The 24,901-nt window shown below is 37.2% G+C and overlaps 2 protein-coding genes across 4 annotated transcripts in view; both read left to right on the top strand.

The window, feature by feature from the left end:
- Positions 1-14,903, top strand: part of LOC106073775 (uncharacterized) — a 40,569-nt gene extending 25,666 nt beyond the window's left edge. Inside the window, exons 12-15 of the mRNA XM_056014847.1 lie at positions 1,120-1,247; positions 2,857-2,942; positions 4,396-4,463; positions 13,149-14,903. Coding sequence (XP_055870822.1) covers positions 1,120-1,247; positions 2,857-2,942; positions 4,396-4,463; positions 13,149-13,384 — 518 coding nt within the window. The 3' untranslated portion in view covers positions 13,385-14,903. The remainder of the gene's footprint in view (positions 1-1,119; positions 1,248-2,856; positions 2,943-4,395; positions 4,464-13,148) is intronic.
- A 1,693-nt stretch (positions 14,904-16,596) lies between these two features.
- Positions 16,597-24,901, top strand: part of LOC106057828 (uncharacterized) — a 67,335-nt gene continuing 59,030 nt past the window's right edge. For all 3 annotated transcript variants that reach the window (XM_056014414.1, XM_056014415.1, XM_056014412.1), the window contains exons 1-6: positions 16,597-16,742; positions 17,597-17,634; positions 18,047-18,194; positions 21,655-21,708; positions 23,298-23,327; positions 24,331-24,357. In XM_056014414.1, coding sequence (XP_055870389.1) covers positions 17,605-17,634; positions 18,047-18,194; positions 21,655-21,708; positions 23,298-23,327; positions 24,331-24,357 — 289 coding nt within the window. In that variant the 5' untranslated portion in view covers positions 16,597-16,742; positions 17,597-17,604. The remainder of the gene's footprint in view (positions 16,743-17,596; positions 17,635-18,046; positions 18,195-21,654; positions 21,709-23,297; positions 23,328-24,330; positions 24,358-24,901) is intronic.

Here is a 24,901-nt window from a genome sequence, read left to right as displayed (position 1 = left end):
TGTAACGTATTGTTCCTGTATAGAACAAGTGAAGTGTTTTGTTATTCAATTTTGTTGTGTAATTATGGTTAAATCACTAACGTTGTAGCGTGATTGTGGGTTATAATAGTTTGTAAATCAAAATTCAATAATAATAGAAAATAGGTTACAAAGAAAGTTTGTGTGAAAATACGAACTCAAAATTGGCCCCAGAAATGGTCTGCTCAGGCAGGTAAAAAGGCAGGTATCAATAATTTCAGAAAGAATTCCAGAAACTATGAACTACAAACAACAACTTCAAAATTATCTCCGTTAATACAAAAAAAGAAAAGAAATATCAAAACTGAAATAAATGTCTTACCGATACCGTTGTATTGTAAGTTTGACTATCGACTTGACAACACAGGATACGGAGATTTATTAATGTTATTATTATTACTTTGTTAATATTCATATGTATTCAATGAACAAATAGCTACTATTTTATTTCATAAATTCGATTTCTAATTTTTTCGTTAACACTTCAACTTCTTCTTCTTCGTTCTCATTGTTATGTTGGAGTGTTCATATGACTAGACCAATACATAAGATGAACTGCGCAGTGGTTTCCAAATCAGGGAGCTCTCCATATAGTTTTCTTTCTATTGGGGTGATTTGGGGCCAATGTCTTATACGGGCCTCTTGGTAAAGAGAGCAGTTTTGGTGGACTTAGTCGGCAATCTCTGGTGATACTCCAGATGGATAGATTTCACTGGTTCCAATTTTAAGCTTCCGGTACATGTGTTGTCGCATTCTGTTGTGTCCGGTCCTGAGTCAAAAGATTAGACGTTGGTCTTGTCGGGATAGCTTATAGTAAGCGTCATCTTTCTTGTGATTTGGATGAGAGCTCGTCCATTTCTCATTTATTTTGTTTACAATTAATTTCTTCATTTCTTCTGGATAGAGTGCAGAGTTTATTTGAGAGTTAGTTCTCCCACTCGTTCACACAAATATTCCTCTCCAGAATGCTTTGGAATTTGGGTCAATAAATTTAACTTCGGGAAATACGATACGTATTCACCTCCTAATGCTCTCTTGACACACACCTTTTTTTTCCCTTCGAGGTCAATGTGTATCTATGCTGAACACTTTTTTTTTCAGAACCACCGTCGGAATCCCTAGGGCTCGATTTTACCGGCACCAAGACTTTAGATGGAAACATTATTGTCAGCTGTGAGCTCAGTGCTTCAGCCTCGTTGGGGAATCCACCTGTCAACCTGTCCATTTGGGTAACACTTGAAACAAAGTTTAAACTAGTTTTCTTGTTATTTGAATTTACAGCTTAATTATCGCATTATATCACCTCGCTGGTTCTGCTGACTTTTGTCGTTGAGCTGCTCTGGCCTTTGGTCATTTAGGTCAGCAGTATACCAAGAGAAAGGCCGGTCCATTTTTTTTTTTGGGCTGTTGTCCAGACAGCTTTTTTGACGACTCTTTCTTCGTGCTTCTAACACTGTACAGTGAAGAATGACTTTTGAAAGTGAGTCAAGGCCGAAACAGCTTAGTATTGAGGACTTCCTCCTTTTTGCCAGCCACAGTGTTGACTTTTTAAAATGCAAAATCATTAGTTTCTCTTTACGAAATATGGATACCCAGGAGTTCAAGGGCAATACTTCTCCGCCTCACCTCAACGTGGCACCCGGCCGGTAACGGTCGTTAGAGAAGATGAATTAAGAAGGAAAACGAAAACCCGCGTTGGGATGTCAAAGGACCGAGTCCATTGCAACGGTGGGGGGGGGGTTGTTAGAGAGCCCCACCCCCCAACAACCAAGCACTAATTTCACACTGATCCTGTTTTAGCCATTTCATGGCAGTCAGCCACACGTCTGATGCAGTGCCTAGAAGGAGGACGAATACGGAGGAGTTTTACCCCGTGTGTTATGCCTTATGCCTGCTTCAACCGGAGCGTCCCAGAATACAAGCTATCGGTAATAGGGATGTAACAAAATGAATCTGATTTCTAGGCAGAAACGTATGGGATGGGAGCCAAATATATAGTTTTAGATTTATTTGGATGTTAATTTTACACTTACAGATTTTAAAAAATTTATTCATGACGGAGAATACCAAGCTTAAACTCGTTTTTATTTCTTTAAGTGATTCTCCTACTCTTATAGTGGAATCCAATAGACGCACAGAATAGAAGTCTACCAACAGTTGGCTATATGGCTGACAGCTTTTTATAAAGGATTCATAAAAAGCTTCTGTAAAAGACACTTGGTAACAATCGCCAGCCCCTTTTAGAAGGTCACCTATCCATACTCTGTTTGTTCGCACAATGCTGAAAGCCATTAAATTATACACAAGCTACATGCTACACTTATAATTACAGAACCACGATTTCTGTTTTGTTATCATAAAAAGGGTGAAATAAATACAACGAAATGCTGAACAGCATTGTGTTGCAGTTAAGTTATCGAAGTTTCCATTGTTTAAGCCATAGGTTCCCAAACTATCTGTTTACTCTTCACGCTTGATCGCCCTCGGACACATGCGCCAGCCACTTACCGCACTTTCATTTCAATCCTAACACTATTTCTTTTCCCGTTGCCTGAAGTCTTTGAGTTTGAGTTTTGAGTTTAGGCACATCGGCACAATTTAGGCCGTGTCGTGCCCGTCATCCTTCAAGGATCACTCTCTCTCTTTACATAACAAGGGCTAAATTCTATACAGTTAAATCATTAAAAACAAGGTTAAAACAGTTAAAATAGTAAAGGTAGTAAAAATTTGACAATTTGGTAAAAATCTTATGTAATTATTATATGTTCACAATTCAAAAATCAGATCTTCGTACCTGAAGTCTTTGAATCATTATGTTTAAATTCTCTCCCTTGCCAGCACAACGATGAGATCATTGTTACAAGGGACAACACTCATCTACTGCGCTACAAACTCAAGGCGGCAGAAGGCAACTTGACTTGCAGGTGAGTGTACATTTCCGTCCGTTTTGGGTTTTTCAAAAAAGTCTTCTCGCTTCAAAGATAACCCATGCATGATGAAAGGCTTCTGGATTCAACCAGAAGGAAACTTCAGGAGCCGGTATTCCAACAAGCAGCTTACTGCACACAGTGCTACACCGCGGAACAATAACTGTATCAATAACCCAACTTGCCTTTGGACACACCAGTTTCGTGGATATGTTAGAATTGTAGGTAAAGACTGGTCAAACGGGAGGTCGGACAGATGTGTTAACAAATAAATAATGTCATTTCGACTACAAAATGTTTCTGAAACCATTGAAAAAGACTTGACAGAGACTAACACATAGTAGTTTTCAAAATGGTATAATATATGGGAGAGGTTTCGGGAGACTTCAAAGCAACCATTGAAAGGGACAGTATTATCACTAGCCTTGGCCTATTTTGTTCTCCCTATGAAAGATTTAAAATTTAGCTAATGCGCCATTTCGCCTTCACCGGCATAGAGGAAAATATTTGGCAGCAGAGACAGTTAAAGAGCTCTCGCGAAGGCCGCGGTACACACAGAGGACCAGAGAAAGGCCGTCTGTAGAAAACAGGAGCAGATGTAAAGAAAATTTAATGGACCTCCGATACCTGATGCATTGTAAAATAAAAGGGATAGACCCCCGGCGACAACGGCTTTGTCTGCATCAAATGTGGAAAGATATGTTGATCCAAACTGGGTTTTGCGAAAAACTCCTTTTATATTTTTTTTCTGAATATAAGACATTGCCATGTTCCTTCAGAAATGATGATTACAACTTAGTCTAAACCTCATAAGGATGGCGGGATGGAGGGTTCAAACCAGGACCCTTCAAGACCACACGTATCCATGTGTTAATCTAGTCATGCGTGTTAATTAGAGACTTCAACTCTGGTAAGTCATTGGATTTGCTAGGTAATTCAGGCAACTCGCTCCAATCTCTGCAGACACTAGGGAAGAAGGAGCATTTTTACTAACGTCCTAACGGAATAAGAAATGTGACATTATCTTTGTGTTTTTCAGAGCTTTTTAAGTAGGTTTTGTTTTTGTATTTGTGAGATATGGTTCAGTGTTTTATATTCTATTGCTACTTTACATTTTATTCTTCTGTCCTGAAGGGTCTCTAAAGTTAGTGAATTTACTAATGGTGTTACTGTTATCAAATTTGAATATTCGTTTGTTTTACTTCTGAGGCTCTATCTCGCGTTTGTTCTTGTTTACTGATGTTTCCTTTGACTGATGGGCCGCAAACAGAGGACGCATACTTTACTCTAATCAAAATATTATTTTGTGATTTATACAAAATTAAAAAAAAAACTATTTAATAACGACAATGCGAATTGAAAGAATTAGGACACTGAATACATAACTTGAAGTATTTCCATAGCATAAAACATCCTCAGATGAATATTTTTTATTTTTCTTCTGCCATAGCATCGTCGGAGACAGTGCACTGTGTCTATCTGAAGATCTTCGAGATATTAAGACTCTGGATGTCAAAGGTTAGCGATGCAACATAAAGTAAACAGAGACCAAATTACCGAGACAACAAAGACCAAATTACCGAGACAACAAAGACCAAATTACCGAGACAACAAAGACCTAATTACCGAGACAACAAAGACCAAATTACCGAGACAACGAAGACCAAAGTACCGAGACAACGAAGACCAAAGTACCGAGACAACGAAGACCAAATTACCGAGACAACGAAGACCAAATTACCGAGACAACGTAGACCAAAGTACCGAGACAACGAAGACCAAAGTACCGAGACAACGAAGACCAAATTACCGAAACAACGAAGACCAAATTACCGAGACAACGAAGACCAAATTACCCAGACAACGTAGACCAAATTAAAGAGACAAAGAAGACCAAATTACCGAGACAAAAAAAAAAGACTAATGTACCCAGAAAACTAGACGTGATAAAACTACTCACCTAAACAAAGAAATGAATTTATGCTCATTACATTTACCTAAGTAGGCGCAGTGGATTCTGATCCGAGGTGTCTACGGTTCGAATCCCGGTGAGGACTGGGATTTTGAATTTCGGGATTTTTAGGGCGCCCTTGAGTCCACCAAACTCTTATAAGTACCTGACATTTCATGGGGAAAAGTAAAGGCGGTTGGACGTTGTGTTGGCCACATGACACTCTCGTCAACCGTGAGCCCCCTTAAACCACAGAAACAGATGGAATATCATCTACCCTATAGCAAGTTCTGAAAGGGGAACTTTACTTTTTAGTGGGTACCTGATAGTTGTGAAAACATTATTCTTTGTTGTTTAAACAACTAGAATACTAGATTTAAAGGGGAGAATAATAGGTTAGGGAGTGCTTTAATATGGCATTAATTATGCAAACCTTTTTGTGTGTGTATGTGTGTGAGTGGCGAACGTCAAAGTGTTGTCCGTTCTATTTATCAATTTATACTAAAGTAAAATGTTTGTAAAAAGAAAATGTTTTAAAAAATCCTTTTTAAAAAAACAAAGCTTATCTAAGGGAAAGAACTCCGAAATTACAATTATATCACTCGAGAATGTTTTTTTTTTTTTTTTCATTTTTCGATATCAAACAATTAATTACCATAAATTAATGATGAATTGATTAATGTTTCATTTGTTCCTGTTTTGTTAGGTACAATAAATAATAGTTTAATGTTTCAACTTGATCCAACAATGGGTGAGGGAGAAATATCGTGAACTATTATTTTAGGGGACACAACTAGACATAGTTAGCCACATATGTGATTACTGATGGATTAGTTTTCCTTGTTGATATTACACAACACGATAAATAGTCAGTAATTAATTGATTTATATGATGTTTTTTTTTTTTTTATTGATTCATGTATTGACTACGCCAAAGTGCAAAGTTTCAGCTTGATCCGAGAATGGGTGCGGGAGACAGACAGACAAAAAGACAGAGTGAGTTGATATAAGCTTTGTAAAAAGGTTTCAACCAAAATAAACAACATGTATTAACAACTACTTAATCGCTGCGTGAGTACAAAGGCAATCTAGAATTCACGGGTCAAGAGCAAAAAAAAACAAAAAAAAAAAGATTCCAACAAACATATAGAGCCTACGAATAGCAGAGATTGTATATAGGACTCACCTTTTTTTTTTGGGTGGGCGGGGGAGGGGGGGGAAAGGAAGGGGGCTGGGAGCAAGTGGGGAAAGTCATGCTTTATTACGACCAAAAGAGCGTGTGTGTGTTTGCATGTGTGTGTGTGTGTGTGTGTGAGTGTGGTGAAAGGCACTAAGAAGCGGTTCTAATTAAATAAATAAAAATGTATTTGGTGCCCTATGTTAGAACAACCCGACACACATCACACGTGGTTTACGGTACTAGCTAGTAAAAAAATAAAATTAAAATATTTTTAATTTTTGAAACCTCGGTAAGTACGCTATTAAACGTATTTAATAATCAAACATGGATTTATAGCGACAATGTTTGTTTTGTTTTTTTTTACTCTTGAAAAATAAAATGTCCACCTGAATCCCTCCCTTTACCAGAACATCACCCCCCCCCAACCCCCCGTCGGTAGGACGTTATGATCTCTTGTCATTGACGTCGCGCCTTTATAGGGCGCATCCAACAGTTTGAGAACGCAGCAATGCGTGACCTGGCTGCTGTTCTACACTACGAACTAATTGACTAACCGCATTTTTCTTTTTCTGTATTAAAAAGTCCAGAGCCTTAGCAATAAGAAGTGATTACAGAAAAAAAAAAAGAAATTTTATTTTGGAATGCATTAGGAAATCCTAACTTTCTGTTATGTTCTTAGGACATGTAGCTTCTGTGATATGTTTTCTATTGAATATATGTTATTTTTGGGGATATGTTTGATTTAGGAGTAGGGACTAATTAAACTAATCTTTTATTTTTGTTTAATATTATTTTTTTTGTTCTATTATTGTTATGCACTCGATTCTAGGTATAGGGTTTAATTCATATTCTTGTCGACTGACCCAAATTTGCCAAATTCCCTTTAGAGAGGTCTGGGAAGCGACATGCTCAAGACTTTTAATGTCAACGCAGGACAGTGCCCGCAAATGACTTTTTGTCCAGGGATCTTGAAAGATAATTTAAGAATCCGAAGCCCTCACTGACACGAAATATGATGATGACGGCGATTGATGTTATTTTATGACTGAACAGTTCTGGTGTTGTGTTGACCTTAGGGTCGGACTGGCTATATGGGCGTTTTGGCAAATGTAGCAGCACATCAATAGTCTGATGGGGATACGGTCGAATGTGTCGATGGAATGGAAGTATGGCCATATGTCCCGTGGAAAAAAAGAACAAAATATTCCTTTACGAAAGAGGTCCATAGAACGTCACGACCATTTATAATAGATCTCTTTACAGAATTTACACATTAGCTCTAGTCTTAATACATTTTGTAATAATTTTTAATAGGTTGTATTTGTGTACTGTGCTTGTGATGAGCTTCAGTCCACTATAAATAGAATCTACTAAGCTATCAACTAATGGGAGGCGCGGTGGCTGAGTAGTAAGAGCTTGATTTCTGAAACGGTGATCTCGGGTTCGAATCTCGGTGAAGATTGGGATTATGAATTTCAGGACCATTAGGGCGCCTCTGAGTCCACTTAGCACTAATGAGAACCTGTCATTATTAGGGGAAATTAAAGATGGTTCGTCGTTGTGCTGGCCATATGACACCCTCGGCCATCGATAACCGTAGGCCACAGAGACCTTTACATCATCTGCCCTATAGATCACAAGGTCCGAAAGGTGAACTATTAACTGACAACATAACTGTTTCATTAAGTCCTATGGAATTTACTAATTAAGTATGGGCCAAGACGCGTTGAGATTTCATACCAGCCTTCCAATATACAGGTTACGTAATCTCAAGCATGCATGATATCTGTTCTTGATTCGTTGTACAATCATACATATTATGAGAGTCGATACGAATGGATGACTCTCATAATCATATAACACGCGATCTGAGGGCCGGTGGTATGGTAATGTAAGGGTCGATTTTGAGGTAAAGTCCGCACCTAATTGAGGAAAAAATGATGTAATGGGGAGTTGGTGTTTATTGGCTCAAATGAGACTATATGTTAAATGTGTAAAAGGACTGTAATGGGTTCTGTTGCTGCAAAAAAAAAAAAAACATTATATACCTATCAATAGCAAACAGCCCAGTTTTTTTTTTAAAGAAGGTGTGGAATTTGTGTAATATAAAAACCACGTACCGATATATACTATAATATATATGTATATATATATATAGGTATTTCATTTCTCTATAAAATTTAATTAGGTAGGTGCAGTTTAATAATTACACTACAAGTAGCGGAACTTAGAATAAACAAAGGTTCGTATCTATGTGCTTACTTTATAAGACAAAATGTGCATGAAAGCCTTTTAAACATACAAGAAAAACATTAAAAATACTTTCTTAAAAAGACAACATCTCCACCATACAACTCATAGAGCGATTGTTTCTCTCTTAAATTAATAACTAATGAATTTTAGGTTGAGAAACGATGGAGCATTTTTTTTTACCTCGACCCATTCCCCTTGCCCCCAGAGAAAGAATCTTCGTTAAGCGAATGTATAAGTCCACTAGACTTTATTATAATATTCCAATGATAGGCCCTTTTAGATCTAGGCTTAGAAGACGATGCGCAAAACTCCTGAACAATAATTTATAACACTCTGGAATCAATAAACCTTACATTCGGAAATTCCCGAACTCGATAGTCATTTCAAGAAGGCGATAGTCCTATCAAAGCCGATTTTTGGATCTAGATCTAGACCAAGTTCTGTAGCCAAATTAAAATGTATTACTTTTTTTCTATTATTTTGCAAAAATTACATCTATATCCATAATTATATAATGCAATAGGCTTTATGTGATGCGTTTGTTGTTTTTAGAATACGCATAATTCATATATTATCCGCTTTCGTTGTATACAGCATATATTTAGTAAAGAAAGTAAAGCGACAAGGGGAGTGGAAGCACATGATAGAGCATCATGGCGGCGTGCTGTGAAAACTATAAGCGACGGAGCAGGACAGAGTTACAAAATTATACAGTTCGCTATCTTGTCGGAATTTTTTTTTTTCTTGACGTCGTTATTTAGCAGATGCCTTTTTGTCAGTCTAATTTGACGTACGCTAGTTTGTCGGTTAATCCAATTTTGTTTTATTGGCTTCTAAAAAACTAACTTAAATTATGATTAAATAATCATTGATTTTTATTGATAGCGTGTCGGCAATCAGACAAATGATTATGATATAAAGACACTTCATCAAAGTGATGGATCTCTTCTCGAGACCAGGAATAAGGGGTTGGCTAATCAACAACAGGTCTGTGTAAAAGTCCCCAACAACTATCATATAATGAAATCTTTTTTTGCGGGGTAACTGCTTCCCGAGTCATTGCCTAGCCACTCCTGTTGTAGCGAGGTCGGAGTCGGATATTCACGAGAGATTTCTTCTTATTCGCACAATGGTATGCAACCGAACCCGAGAAAGCCATCATGGCAGCGTACAACTCACGCAAGTTAAGGCGTGACAGATTGGACTATTGTTACCAAGCTTTCCTTTACTACGAGCCATGTACTCAGTACATTGGAAGCTCACCGTAGTTTATGATTTATTTCCTTTTCGTCCTCCCATTATTTTTTAAAGTTATGTATTTTCCCATAATGAGTGTCACGGTGACAGAGTAAAAATATAACATATATCAAATGTAACCAGCTCTTTCTCAAAAACTCGAAAATCAAATGTTGACACCGGATCAATTCATAAGTATACAAACAGGATCTCGTGCATGGTTAACATATATTTTTGTAAATAACATTGTTTATGAAAGGGTAATATAAATTGGTTGTTGCAATTCAGTAACTGCTTCATGCTGAAGCCTACGCTTTTTACATACATTGCTTAAGGAATAGAAGAGGTAGATTGACCAAAAATGTGTCTTATTCGTACAGCTTTGTAAAAAAAAAAAAAAAAAAAAAAAAGCAACACAATATTCTCTTTGTATTTACAAACATATTTTTTAAAAATACTTATTATTTTTCCGATAAAATTCTATTTACTATTCTTTTCTAGAAAAAATGAGACAAGAAACAAAGTGTTATCACATGAATTTGTCTCACAGAACTAATGAAATTAATGTCCATTTCTGCAAAGACGTATTTTAAAGTTAATCTCTAGTAATATAAAATATGTTATTAACTAAAAAATCGGGTGACCCGACAAAATAGCGCGGACAAAATAGCACCCCTAATAGCGCCGATAAAATAGTGCGAAATTTCCTGATAAAATAGAGCATACTTATATATGCTGTGTATAAAAATATCGCCGGAAGTGGCAATGGTCTTAAGCCCATCTTTACCTATTAAATGCTTCCAATGGCATGCGTCTCAAACAGCCTCTGACAACCAGTCCAACCCCTGGCCTTCACGAGCGGTTCAGATACTGAGCCTGGCGGAACCGTTACTACAGACAGGAGAAGGGGCAAAGGCGAGCAACTGGCGCCTAAACCAGTCAGCTTCGGACAGGAGTGGCTCGTTATCCTTGGTTGGCTACCCATCTGAATCCAAACCTCCGCTGCCTTGCGGCTATACCCAAACGTGGGAAAGGCTTCGGGAGACAACCCTGATGAAAAATCAGGAGCCGGTGACCCTTAGGCAGATTGTGGCACACCATGCTACAGCCTGACAGAGCCTGCGTCGCTACTGATCCCAAACTGTATCAGATATTCCGTTCCTTTGGTCACATCAGCTGCGGGGAGAGGGGGAAACTGCTGGGTGGGCGACAACGTTCGACCATAAACAATGCCCAGGCTTTCATCTCACTTAAGTGTGCGAGATGAACCATAGTCGTTCTACGACTGAAGGAGGCCAATGTATTATTAGATCTAGAAGTACCGGGTATGCCATATTTGTAGACAAAGAGAGTGTTCTAAAAGTTTATTTTCCTCTTTTTTTTTTTGTTTAAAATGCAAAACTTGCAAAAAAAATGTTTTTAAAAAGTGGTGACCCCGTTCAAGGGTTTGGTATAAGATAATAATAATAATAATAATAATAATAATCTTTATTATCAATTTGGAAGTTCGTCTTACAATTTGTGCATTACACTATACAAAACATACAAACTATAGAAAACCAAAATATACATTCACACCTGACTCAATCACAATTTGCATGTGAAAGGTTTATATCAAATAGATTAATTATATTTAATGATTTTATTGCCAGGGGGACAAAAGAGCTTTTGTATCTGTCTTTGCTATCGGTGTCTTGTATCTCTTTTGTGATGGTAAAATCACAAAATCCTGTCCTAAAGGATGATTTTTATTTCTAGAAACTTTATAGCTTTCTTGTGAATGTTTTTCTCAAACAGCTGCCCAAATGATTTTAACAGCAGCATTTCGATATTTCCTGTCCGTCTTTGTCTAACACATTCTCTTATAGATACCAAAGTTCAGGAGTGTCAGATTGGGTTGTAGGCCACTATCAACTTCCCTTTTCTATTCCAAGCACACTCTTCACGAGAAAAGAATATAAACCCTCGCCTTTCTCTCGTTGTGTTACATTCATTTCCATTACAAAAAATCAGCAGTTGTTTTTTTTTCTTAATCGCTATATACATCTGACAGGTATGGAATATCTTTGCGTGCTTTAGAGGTGTATTTTGGGAATTTGAAATGATGATATATTTTGAAATTATTCATTTTAGCTTATTATAATTCTTGTATAATGTTTGCATATTTATATGTCAAGATATCGAAAGTGTTTCCTGAAAATGATTTTAAAAATAATGATAACATAAAAAAAAAAAATATTGGCTCTATTCATATTTTAAAATATATATAAAGTATTTCTTGCAAAATGACTAAAAATGTTTTTTCGCGCTATTTTGTTGGCGCTATTTTGTTGTTGGCCTATTTTGTCGGCGCTATTTAGTCCGCGCTATTTTGTCGTGGAACCAACAAATCGACCATGATCCATTGATGAGATTTTTTTTTTATTCAGAAGCATATAAATAGTTAGCATTTTTTTTTCTTACAATTTTCTGACAAAGGCTGTTTGGAGAAATCAGATATAGACGTTAGGTGATAACATGAAGGTGGAAATTGGGGGAAGCAAGAACATTCCAGGAAAAAAAATCCACCGGAAGTGTCAAAATGGAAATCATAATAATGCCTTCTTTTTTGTTACAAAGCTTATATCAGCTCAACCTGTCTGTCTGTCTGTCTGGTAAAAAATGTGTTCATATTATTTCTCCCACACCCAATCTCTGATGAAGTTGAAATTTTGCACAATTATTTCTTGTACGCGACTAGACAAGAATTAAAAAAAAAAAAAAGAACAATGTGTTAATTAACTATTGGTAATAAATTATTTTGTTTGGTATCGAACAAGGGAAATAAACATTAAGAAAGATGTGGTGGTAAAAGTTGAGTTCATGCCCTTTAGAAGACTTGAGCCCTGAGGTCGAATTCCAGTTGTTCAACCTTTTTTTTTTTATGCACTTGAAACGCGATCACGATAGTGATAGTCGCGAAACGTGATAGGATCATAGTGCTTAGAGAACGCTAAAAGCATGAAATTTCGCTAGACAAAAAAAAATAGCAAAAATATTTCTAATGGCACAGGTTTATTATTGTCGGTCTAGATATATTATACATTTAATTCCATGATTTATCCAAACTAATTGATACGATTGCACTTAATTATAAGCTTTGTTTTTTAAAAAAAAAGTATTTTTTATGTTTTTCTTGTTTAGGTCTCTAGATATATATTTTGTTTAATTTTACGAACAATCTGGTTAATATATTTTTAAAAATAATTATTACAATTTTTATTTTACAAATATTGTTGTGTGTGAAAATTGTATAGCCTATCGGGAAAAAAATGACGGTTACTTAAAATAAGCTACGCAATATTGACAATTGTTTTAAAAGAAAAAAATTCCATGAGGAAATATTCAGATAATAAGTTTCTAGATATGTAACCTTTAGGAAACCAATTTTTAGTATAACATGTATGTAATATATAGAAGTAGAATGGTATAGGTATACAGAGTACCCTATGACGCAATGACATACAATAGCAACATTAAAAACAATTGTACTGGCAACGCTCAAATATTTGTAGTACAACGATACAGTTTATCTCGTTCTCAGATATCCAGGCTGAGTCACAGGAAGCTGAAACCATCGACTTCAATCTCCTCATGTATGGGGCCGAGATCATGATCTGCCTGATCCTAATGACCTGGTGCATCGCTCTGATCTTTGACCACATACGGTTCCTGATAAAGCGACAGAGGCGCATACTTGAAATGAAGCTGATGGTGATCGAGCTACGACAGCACAGGCACCTGTCAAACCCGGAAGACGATCTTGATGCTCTGGACTAGAGCCACAGAGGCGCCGCTGCCACGGAGACCCCCACCGCCGTTGCCACGGGGAAACAATGCTGTTAAATTCGTTATACAATCACTATGCTTCTATCTGGTGTACGGTACATTTGAAGATTTCGACAAAATGAGTCAAAGCAATGCATCTTGGGTATCCTGTGTATTGAATACTGACGTATCATTAGACGAAGTATTTTTTTAATACTTTATAGAATATAAAGTGTTCACATTTCAGCACCGTGGAATCAAATATCTAGCCTCATTCACCTGTAGCACATAGTGATCTGTTTTTATGTGAGTCCTCGATATTGTATATTTTGTTTATTTATTTCATAACCTCTGCCAGCCATCTTCTTGTCATTTTGTTACGTTTTTTTTTTTTCCTTTAGGTTCCATTTTGTCGCTACCAAACTTCCCCATGTATCACTTGTGCAAACTCGGTTTTAAAATGTATAACGTAATCATTGAACAGATTTCTGTGATTTACGATTAACGAAACAAATGTTCAATTTGTGTAAGAGAGAAGATTAGCTGTGTGTTTATCTCCGGCCACCAAATTAAAAAAAATGAATATTTAGGTAGAGCTCCATGATATGGATGTTAATTGTGTATACCAAGTATTGCCAGTAAGTGGTTAAAATGAAACACTCAGAAGGATATGTCTATTCTGAAATGATTAGAAATAAATGCTAGGACGAAAAATGGACAATCCTGAAATAATAAGAGAATGTAGAATGTACCAATACAGGTATAGTTTCAAATATCACATTGGAAATGTAAATATCACAATGTAAAAGAAGGAACAATTAGGGGCGTTTGAAGGAGCTTATTACTTCATTAATGTTAAGACCAAGAACATTATTTTAACTTCACGCTAAAAGCATGTACGTAATACTTCAAAGTACTTCAAACTATATGTAGCTAGGTGAGACATTGTGCTGAAATTGTGCTGAAATTGTTTAGCAAACTTGTTGGACTTGTTCTTTTTATGTTGCAACGAACTAAGTTCGTTTTCAATGTTCTCAAAAATGTGATTTATTTATTTACTGCCCTAGACTGCATAGCGATTTTTTGTTAAACCACACGTGCCATGCATCAATGGCTTCTGACAATGTTATTGACGGAATGATTGATAACTGAAGCCAATAAATTGATGATTTTATTATCAGATAACTTACTTTCTATGCTGCTAATGTTAGTGCTTTAAATAGATCACTATGAAATGATAATTTATTTCAAATTTGACTATGTTGCCCCTTCACCATTTACATGAGAAATGTCACTGCTGTTCTTAACCCCTTGTTGTCATCAAATGACAGCTGCTCTGTGAAACACTTTTAAAAAATTAATTCGCTGGCTCTAGCTCCCATTCCGGTTTTCTCCCTCCCAAGTATATGGATTGTTGTCCAAAATTGTTTAGTAAAAGTATACATCGCCGTCCAAGAATCATGAGAATTTGTTATTTCGCCTGACAAGAAGTGCACAGTGAATGTACTATCACGTCTGTAATAAATTATGATTCTCCTTAACTTAGATACTCTCTTGATGTTTTATATAATGTTTGAATGTAGTTGTTACATTGTTTGTTCGCTGCCTGGTCGTGCGGTTTGCACGCTGGACTGTCGTTCAGATTTATCGATGGTCCAGGGTTCAAACCCTGCCCGCTCCCATCCCCCCGTCGTCCTGCGGGAGGTTTGGACTGGGAAGTAATTATTTTCAACACTGAAGGAACATCCGAAACATGTAAAACATTTTACAAACAAACATTTTCCTCCTACAGTCGTAGTAAGACTATGGTTCATCTAGCATAGAGAGGGTTCGGTGGTAACTGCTAGCATAGAGTGAATCCGGTGGTAACTGTAGAGCTCCATTCGGAAAGATATTGCCGCCAACATGTAACGCAGGTTATGTTTTGCAATTAACGAGACGAAAGCGAGGGCATTATTTAAGGTCGGAGCGATGTATAGCCGCAAGGCATCTGAGGTTTGGATTCATGTTTTTCATTCTCCTAAGTGGGTAACCAGCCAGGGCTAACAAGCCCCTCAAACCGAAGCTTACTGAATGAGGCGCCAGTTTCTCGAATTAGCCCCCTTATTTCAGTTATTGTCACTATTTTCACAATATTTTTTCTATCTAACTATTTAAAAATAAGTGTCGAATGGTAAGTAGTGCTTCTATACTGCCCACATCGGCCTCCAGCATAGCATGTAATGTAGTCTAGCCAGCGTATGGCCATTATGGAGCTGAAGCACCTTTGATTGAAGCGTTCGAGGTGCCTTTCATGCCTTCTATAGTCTGTATAGAGCGACACGGTCAAGAGCCATAGAAACGTGTAGTGAGGATCACTGCTTGGTTGACATTTGATTCTCGTAGGTAGGAGGAGCGGCAATCTCGACTGGAGGCGTCTAGATGCGTTATTAGCCTTAGCAAGACGGTTATCAACATCTCTTGAAAGTGAAGGGCCATTGGATACAATGCTACCCAGATATGTAAATAAGTCCACCAAGTTGAGGGATGTCCATTCAAGTTATTGTTGGGGCTGAGTAGATTCAGTTGGGTGACGGCGTAACAGAGATCCCCCCCCAAAAAAAAAAAACCGTAAGCGTTATAAAGGTCAACGTAGGTACCATTTCGCCCTGAAGGAAAAATAGTTGTCAACAGATGGCCTCATAAAAAAAAACTGTTGGTTAACTATCACGCAGGCCAAAGGACACACATTTGAAGCTCATAAAAAGTCTTCTTATATAATACACATGTTACTTAAAAAAAAAAAAAAAAGATGATTGTAGAAGACACGCGAAGAAAACAAAATTTTAACTTAAACTCCTGGCTGACAATCACTTTGTTTGCATAAGATATGGAAAAATATGCATGTGCAACTAGGTTCCTATGGCCCTGCACTCATACTTAATTTTCGGAGTCTAAGACATTACAATTACTTAGAGAATGTATTTCCCAAGCCTGCAGAAAATGGCATTGTCAGCGTTGTCAACAGGCAAAATATGTTGGTCTCATCTAGGTCTGGTCAGAGTCAATCCTCGTAAATGTGTGGACTCAAATACCAAGCTGAGGTATAAAGGTTCAAGGTGCCTCGGCACAGGCTGAGACTCCAATATACTAACACAAGACACCCAATTAAAAAGAAACGCCGGACATAAGAGAAGCACCGTTCAGCACTGTAGATAAATCCCTTCTATATTTCGCACTATCGCCAAATACTAATATTATGTCAAGTTCCGTTTGGCTGTGTTGACAGCTTCTGAAACACAGTCAGGCCCACTGTGGAAGTGAAACAGGTTAACTAGGAAGTACTTTGCTCCAGGCAAAGACTCGTTCCTAGATTTCCATTCTCGCTACGGTATTTCTTTTACTTTTTGTTTCTAGATCAAGATCTTGAAACTGGATTATCAATTCTCTATCTAAACTTTCTTATCTTACAAATTGCGGACGTTACTTCAAAAAACAAAATCTGATCAAGCATGTTAGTCAATGACTTAAATTCTGCCAAGTCACTGGTTTTCCTGGCTGACTCAGGCAACCCATTCTACTTATGTTGTTAGTGTGATAACGATTCGATTCTATGTGATGCCAATGGCTTACATTTCCATTCTACAAGATAAATTATAGATAATTAGGTCAATATATCAAGTAAATTCAGATTTAGAAACTTAATCATCCAGACTTTAGCGCATAATACTAGATCTAGAGTTTAGATCATTCAGACTTAGGCAATTAGATCTAGAAGTCAATCTAATCTTAAGATCTTCCAGATTTTAGTTTGTAGATTAGTAGATCTACACTTTAGATCATCTAGACTTTAGCACGTAGTGCTAGGTATAAAATGTCGATCATCCAGGCTATAGCAGACCGTAGCTCAACCACTAGATATAACAAATCGAAGACAAACTTCCTTGCTTCAGTCTTTTGATATACTCTAGCCCAGGGGTTCTCAGCCTATGTGTCGCAACCCCCTTGGGGGGGGGGGGGTCGATTGACGATTTGCTAGGGGTCGCCTGAGACCATCGAAAATATGGATTGTTTTTGTCCATTCTTCTATTGTTGTATGTGCGTGTGGTGGTTGGGGGGGGGTGTCGCGACATAGTGAGAGATTGTAAAAAGGGGTCGCCGAGCTTAAAAGGTTGAGAACCGCTGCTCTAGCCAGTGCATCTAGACACATTAAGACATTTTTTAAATAATATTTAATACTTTCAGGTCAGAAAATGCAGGCGGCAATACGTATTGTGGATAAGGTAAGCAACGAAGTCCATGACAGCTTTTATACTAAAACTCAAGTTAGAGAAAGAAAAAAAAATTACTGAATTTAGTGATTTCCTTTTGTTTACTTTTATGTAATAACTTGATAAAACGTAAAAAAAAAAAGACTTTTTAAAATAAAATAGAAGACGGGTACTTTGCGGTGATCATCAATTATAGCATATAGTTTTATTTTTCATATAAAGAAAGAAAATAAACTATAGTTTTTTGTTTTTTTTAAGGGGATAATTTTTTTCCCTGGGGGGGGGGGGGGGGCGGGGGGGATGGGTGACACCGACCCTAGTGACGCCACTGCTCCATACTAATACCCTATTAAAGAGTTTTTAAGGTGATCTCAACGCCTCTGCTTTGACAAGGTTATACAATTGTTTGTGTCATTTTCTTCAGTCTACTGGAGATGGGGTTGATACGGCGCGACGTACCTTTGTTCCCATTCTATCAGGGGAACTAGTTCTTAATGATGCGGAAGAAGTGATCCTGTCACCCACACATAGTACTATCTGCAACATTCTGTCTGACCCAGGCTACCCTCTTGGTAAGTACACCTTCTTGTTTCAACCACACGAAGTCTCAGTGGACAGGTCTAGAGTCATGCCGCACACACGCTTAGCCCTAAAACATCCCTCTGGATCTGAGATGAACTCCAATTGGTGGCAAGGCTGGAATATCAGTCCCCCTTCAAGCCTTGGCGAGAAACTCTGCTGTTAGGCGTAGTGCCTTCCCTCTACATCAGAATTTTTCAAACCTACTAGTGACCCATAAACATACAAAAAAGGTTCGCAGCCCCATTCACTAGCTTGGGTAGCCTGGGAACAACGCTGCAAACTACCTCAGCTTCCCGTTAATAAGCAGTATCCTGCATTTTGAACTTAATTATTAGTAGTCCTGGCGCCTATAATGTACTAATCTCATAATAAGAAGAGCTCAAGACTATTAGATAATAATCAACGGTAAGAAGTAACACATATATTTTTTTTTATTAAACTTGATGGTCGATCATCCTTGAAGTCAGCGAAACATTTTAAAGCGAACTTTTTTGTCAAGAAAAGACATCAACAGAATAATGGTAGATCACTCGAAAGAAATTGAAACTTTCCACTTTAAAAAAAAAGAGAGCTAGACTCGCATTGGCGGTTACGTATTAAAGTTGCTATTTTGACAGCTTATTAAACAGAATGAACGAATTAATTATATGTGATTCCTTCTGAACGCTTGGCTGGTGCAGAGCTTGGCTGGTGCAGAGCTTGGTTGGTGCAGAGCTTGGCTGGTGTGCAGAGCTTGGTTGGTGTGCAGAGCTTGGCTGGTGTGCAGAGCTTGGCTGGTGCAGAGCTTGGCTGGTGCAGAGCTTGGCTGGTGTGCAGAGCTTGGCTGGTGTGCAGAGCTTGGCTGGTGTGCAGAGCTTGGTTGGTGCAGAGCTTGGCTGGTGTACAGAGCTTGGTTGGTGCAGAGCTTGGCTGGTGTACAGAGCTTGGCTGGTGCAGAGCTTGGCTGGTGTGCAGAGCTTGGTTGGTGTGCAGAGCTTGGCTGGTGCAGAGCTTGGTTGGTGCAGAGCTTGGCTGGTGCAGAGCTTGGTTGGTTGGGGCATTGCGTTAAAGAGTTCTAGGTTACATGTACTCTGTGGGCGCGACTGTTGGCCAGCGTTCAGAATTATGAAATTATCTGCTGCTGACCTGTAGGCTAGAAGTGGGTCGGTCCATCCTCAGAGGCCATCCACTGGTAGTAGTATCCCAAAACAAGCGAAATATAAAAACTACTTTTTAAAAACAAAAAGCTTATCTAAGAGGACATTTACATATTTACATATATCAATATTGTACTTTTTTCTCTCTCCCTTTCTCTAAATTTAACAAAATTAATTGATTACCACTATTTACTTAATTAATCGTAGATTTTTTTTTTTTTTTATTGATTCATGAATCGTTAAGAACAATAAATATATGTCCAAAGTTTCGACTTCATCCGTGAATGGGAAGTGGGAGAAATAACAGGTTCAAAATTTTGTACCAGACAGACAGAGTTTGTTACAATAAAAAACTTATTGGATGAAACATTTGATGATGTATTGTGTATCATCTACATTTCTGAAAGAATATTTCGATGGTTTATTTCTCGAATTTAAATCTTGTTTTTCTATCAACATTGTTTTACCTGTTCTTCGTTGTTGTTGTTGTTTGTTTTTAAACTAGTATTCTTATCTTTAAGTCTTTAAAAAAAAAAAACTTTTGACATCAGCACTTTTGAACCTGATATATTGATGAACAGTGTCGACAAAGATTTACGACAAATTCTCGTTTTAAAATCAATAGAGAGCTAAGTTTAAGTTGAAAGTTGTTGCTAGCAAGATGGTCTGCTCCCTAGGCTGTGGTTCAGCTGTTGGCATGTTTTAGCAGTGAGTGCATCATTGGACTTGACGTGATTGTTTTTAAATGGCGAGAAAATAAGGAACCGAACAAATTCTTCAAGCGCGTTATCTTAGAGTGTTCTAGAATCTAAGTCTAGACTATGAAAAACGTGACATATAAGGCAAATGGCAAATATGCCTGAACTAGATGTGGCAAAATATGTAGGTCGCAGCGGGGGCTGCATAGCCGCGGGTATACTGCATTCCTCGTTAATCTTTGGACTCAAAGACAAGTCTTAGCATTATTATTATTATTGTTGTTACATTGATATGTATTTATGTGAACGTATGTTGTGTGTGTGTGTGTGTGTGTGTTTGTGTACTTGTCTCCCTTGTCCTACTGTTCAGTGTGTTCACCTGCTCGCATGTTTTTCTCAAGACTGTTATCAGTATGTATTGAAGTCTCCTGTTTGTTGTATCACTTTCTTGTCATGTTAATAAAAAATGTAGTTGTAATTCAAACAGCAGTAATGTTTTTATATCCTAATTGATAATATAACAATTATTATTATTATTATTATTATTATTATTATTATTATTATCTTTATGTGTTACCAATCCAGATATACAGGTCTTATTAATTATTATTGATCATTGTCAAAGACTGTTTGAGGAGCAGAAATAATAAAACAAACAATTTAACTTAACCTTTTATCAATCATTTTTTGAGAAGCCATATTCCAGAATTCCTGAATTTGTTATGGTCCTATCGTCAAGTGATATAGTCTTATTACAACGTACATGTACACTGCAATGGTTATTTCCATTATCAATATTGTCCTCAATTTATAGTTTTATATTTAGCCAATTTTAAACAGAAATAGAGTGATATGTATAGGATGCTTGGCATGAACTGCTTGGCTACATAACGGCTCATGTTCGAATCCCGCTTAGAGCTGAGCTCGTAAGGTCAGCACGGACACCTTATCCCCATTACTTTCTCCTCCTTTGGGCCCATACAAAGACATTGGACCAAAGAGCATTGTTATTGCATTGTTATGGCATTGTTATAGCATTGTTATGGCATTGTTATAGCATTGTTATGGCATTGTTATGGATTGTTATAGCATTGTTATGGCATTGTTATAGCATTGTTATGGCATTGTTATGGATTGTTATAGCATTGTTATGGCATTGTTATAGCATTGTTATGGCATTGTTATGGATTGTTATAGCATTGTTATGGCATTGTTATGGCATTGTTATAGCATTGTTATGGCATTGTTATGGCACTGTTATGGCATTGTTATGGCATTGTTATAGCATTGTTATGGCATTGTTATGGCCTTGTTATAGGATTGTTATGGCATTGTTATGGCCTTGTTATAGGATTGTTATGGCACTGTTATGGCATTGTTATGGCATTGTTATAGCATTGTTATAGAATAAAGGTGCGCTGCACAAGATTAATTTTTAAGCATTATGTCTATCCTTGCTGCTCTAGTTAAGTCACAACATTCACACCCTTACTAACCAATTTTATGAGCATAAAAACTTCATACTATTCCACGTAATGACAATGTAAGTACTGTCTATAAAATGTCAAAAGTCAATATTTTGTATTGTTAACAATTTTTCTACTCAACTTTCACAGGTCTCTCGTCTTCACGTCAATTCTTGAAAAGACAAAAATCTGCCATTGGATTTCGTAATTATTTTGTGTCTATATTTGTCAAGCTTAAATTAATTTATTTTTTTATTACAAGTTTGAACAAAGTAAAAAAAACGACTTAGTGGAGGTAAGGAGCAAAGGTTATTGAGAAAATGAGGTGAAGAAAATATAAACATAAACAGAGATAAGCTTCGAGCTGGACTCGAACAACGGACCTCCATCACTGTGCAGCAAAGGATCAGTGGCGTAGCTAGTGTAATGACACAAGATGCGTAGAAGTTGATGTGAATCGGGTTTTTCCTAAGTAATGTGACGAGTAAGAACAGAGTAGGATGATGAACTAGAAGAAGAACGGACAAGACGCCTTAGAGGACGACGCTAGGCTAGCGACGACAGAGGACTGAGCCCTTTTTCATTGTTCATTAAATTGTTGAAGTTATCAGCCTGCGTTATTAAGTATATTCTTTATTCATTCTGTTGTTGTGTCATATGGACTCGCATGCACCATTAACATATGTACTCATCAACAAAATAGACCATCGACACTAGGAATTTGCCAGCATTTTAGGGCCCGGGGGGGGGCTTGAAGTCTTTTGGGGGGGGGGGTGCATTTTGAGTACTATTTGATATTTCATGTAAAAAAAAACAACAACTCATTTTGGGGGCTCGCCTCAAGTGGAGGCCCGGGGGATTGTGAAATTCTCCTCCTCCCTCCCCCGCCCTAGGTACACCTATGCACAGGATACCAGTCTAACTTCTGTTTTTGTCATCCAGGTCCTCTACTGCATCTCTACTCTATTTTTTAGGGTCAACACTTAAAGAAGCCGAAACTTCTTCCAAAGAGAAAGACCCTAAATTAAATTGCATTCATCTCTCTACAACATTGCCACAAGACACGTGGGTTTGACCACATATTAGATTCCATATTTATGCATCATTAGTTTCGCACTAAACTCCATTTATGTTTTCTATTTTTACGTAAACACATTTCTCTACATTTTTATTCCTAGTGTCGGCGCAAAACAAAAGAAAAAATTGGTTTTAATTATTAAATAGCGAGAGAAATTTAAAGGGAAACTCCGATGGTTTTTCAAATTTGAGTTATTGACATATTGAAACCCTGTGTAAAAAGTTGTAATACTTGTGGCGTTTGAGAATCCCTGAAGGTGTCAGAGGGTGCGGTATCTTGAGATTCGCGGGGGCTTTCAAAATTGAAACTAATACAAATTCAATATCTGAATTTCCTTATAGAAAAAGTTCCCAGTCAGGAGCGATACCATAGAACGTCAATTTTGACCATCACTTAATACCGGTATATTCCTTACAGTTTAGTGTTAGAATTATTCTTTCCCCTTTTCAAACTGTAACCAGCTTTTGTTTTTCCCATTTACAAACCAGCCGGTTAACAGAACCGAAGCGATAGTGTCCTAATGTGGTTCCGGATTCGACCGTGTAAAATGTTTCGGTACTTTAAAATTCCGTCCAAAAAAAAGCAGCTGGGTCCAATTAACCGCTAGTCTCTTTACGTTTAAAAACAAGATGGGGTTTGAGCCGTGGAAAAAGGAGGGGGAACTTTAAACATGTTTGTCCTTTTTAATTTTATGTGTACTGTTTTTTTTCCACAGATCTACGGTCACGATCAATCAGAGAAAGCAGTAGGTATCTTTTACGTAGCAGCTTACAGTTAAACACATCACAGCTAGAGCTTGTGAATAGGACAGCTTCAAGTTTCTTATCTTATCTTATATAATACAGACGTTACTTCAAAAAAGAGGATGATTACGTCCTAAGCGTCATGCATTCAGTCATGCATATTAACCAATGACTTAAATTCTGCCAAGTCACTGGTTTTCCTGGCTAGCCCAGGCAACCCATTCCATGCTCTAATAGCACTAGGGAAGAAAGGAGTATTTGTAAAAATTTGTCCCAGCATATGGGACGAGGGATATGTTAGGTTGGAAAAGTAATGTTTTAGTTAGAATATATAAGACTCTTAGAAATTCATTTAGTCTCGGCTTGATCTGAAGCAAAACAGAATAGCTCATTGCGAAATAGAACATTTTAACTCTTCACATGGAGATCATGAAAGATTAGACACACACACTAGTAACACACAATATTATTAAATTTCGATAATAAATTCGCAAAAGAAAACTTAGATTGAAGTTTGGAAAAATGATTGATTGATCTCGCGTATTGTATCCCCTTGTGATTAAAGCCTCCTAAAATTAGCTTCTTCATAAAAAATCTATTAAAAATATCCCCAACTTATTTTTAACCCCATTTTCTATTTTTAGTTTAATTGGAATGTTACAGTTAATTCTTGAAATGTAAAGATGTTTATTGTCCATACAATTTAAACAGCCTTGACACTTATTATTACATGAGAAAAATAACACAACACAGCAGTATTCCACACATACACATCGTTTGGGTGGACACGGTTCTCGAAAAAGGCTCAAACGGTTGTCCTAGAAATTTGGCAGCTGATGTGTATCTAAGGGAAAAGAATTACTAGCACCGACGAGTCACGGATTCTAATCATCTGCCTCATAGATCGCAAAATCTGCAAGGGGTACTTTTGTTATTTTACATTCACTCATTTAGCGTATTTAGCACATTGCCATTAACATATGTTTTGAATTGTATACATTTCAGAATCTCATAGACCTTCCATTTTTAAGGGTAAGTATCTTAATTTAAATGTGAACTTTCTTTATATTTGACCTGAAGCTTTTGCGTGCATGTGTGGAGATTGTATGAATAACAACACCAACACAGCTTATTTCTCTATTACGTGAACTAGATATAGTTAATACGTCACGGCATATTAAACATTTTAAATTGGATGACTCTCTAATAATTGTATGACGCAGAGCCTTGCTAAGAAGAAAAAAATTCATTGTTACGAAATAATTATTTTTAATCCTTTAAATAGACTTCATGATGAGACACATACACTATTATATCAAGCAATCATTAGAGATGGGAACCGAACCGAACCTCACTTAAGACCGAATCGAAGCGAACCCAAACTTTAAAACGAACCGTCCTTACCTTAACCGAACTGAATAAAAAATTTTGCATATTATAGTGCAAAAAAAATTTTAGTTTTCAGCGACATGCTATAATACTCGGAACATTCTTCTTGAGCTGGCAGTGTCCTTGGCATCTTGTTTGTGCAGCTCCATTTGGGTTGTCTTCTATTGGTATCAATACAAAGGGTACC

Source organism: Biomphalaria glabrata, chromosome 16 (assembly GCF_947242115.1).
Source record: "Biomphalaria glabrata chromosome 16, xgBioGlab47.1, whole genome shotgun sequence".
NCBI classification, from domain to species: Eukaryota; Metazoa; Mollusca; class Gastropoda; family Planorbidae; genus Biomphalaria; species Biomphalaria glabrata.
Note: the sequence above shows the minus strand (reverse complement) of the source record. Positions and strands in the feature narration are given on the sequence as shown.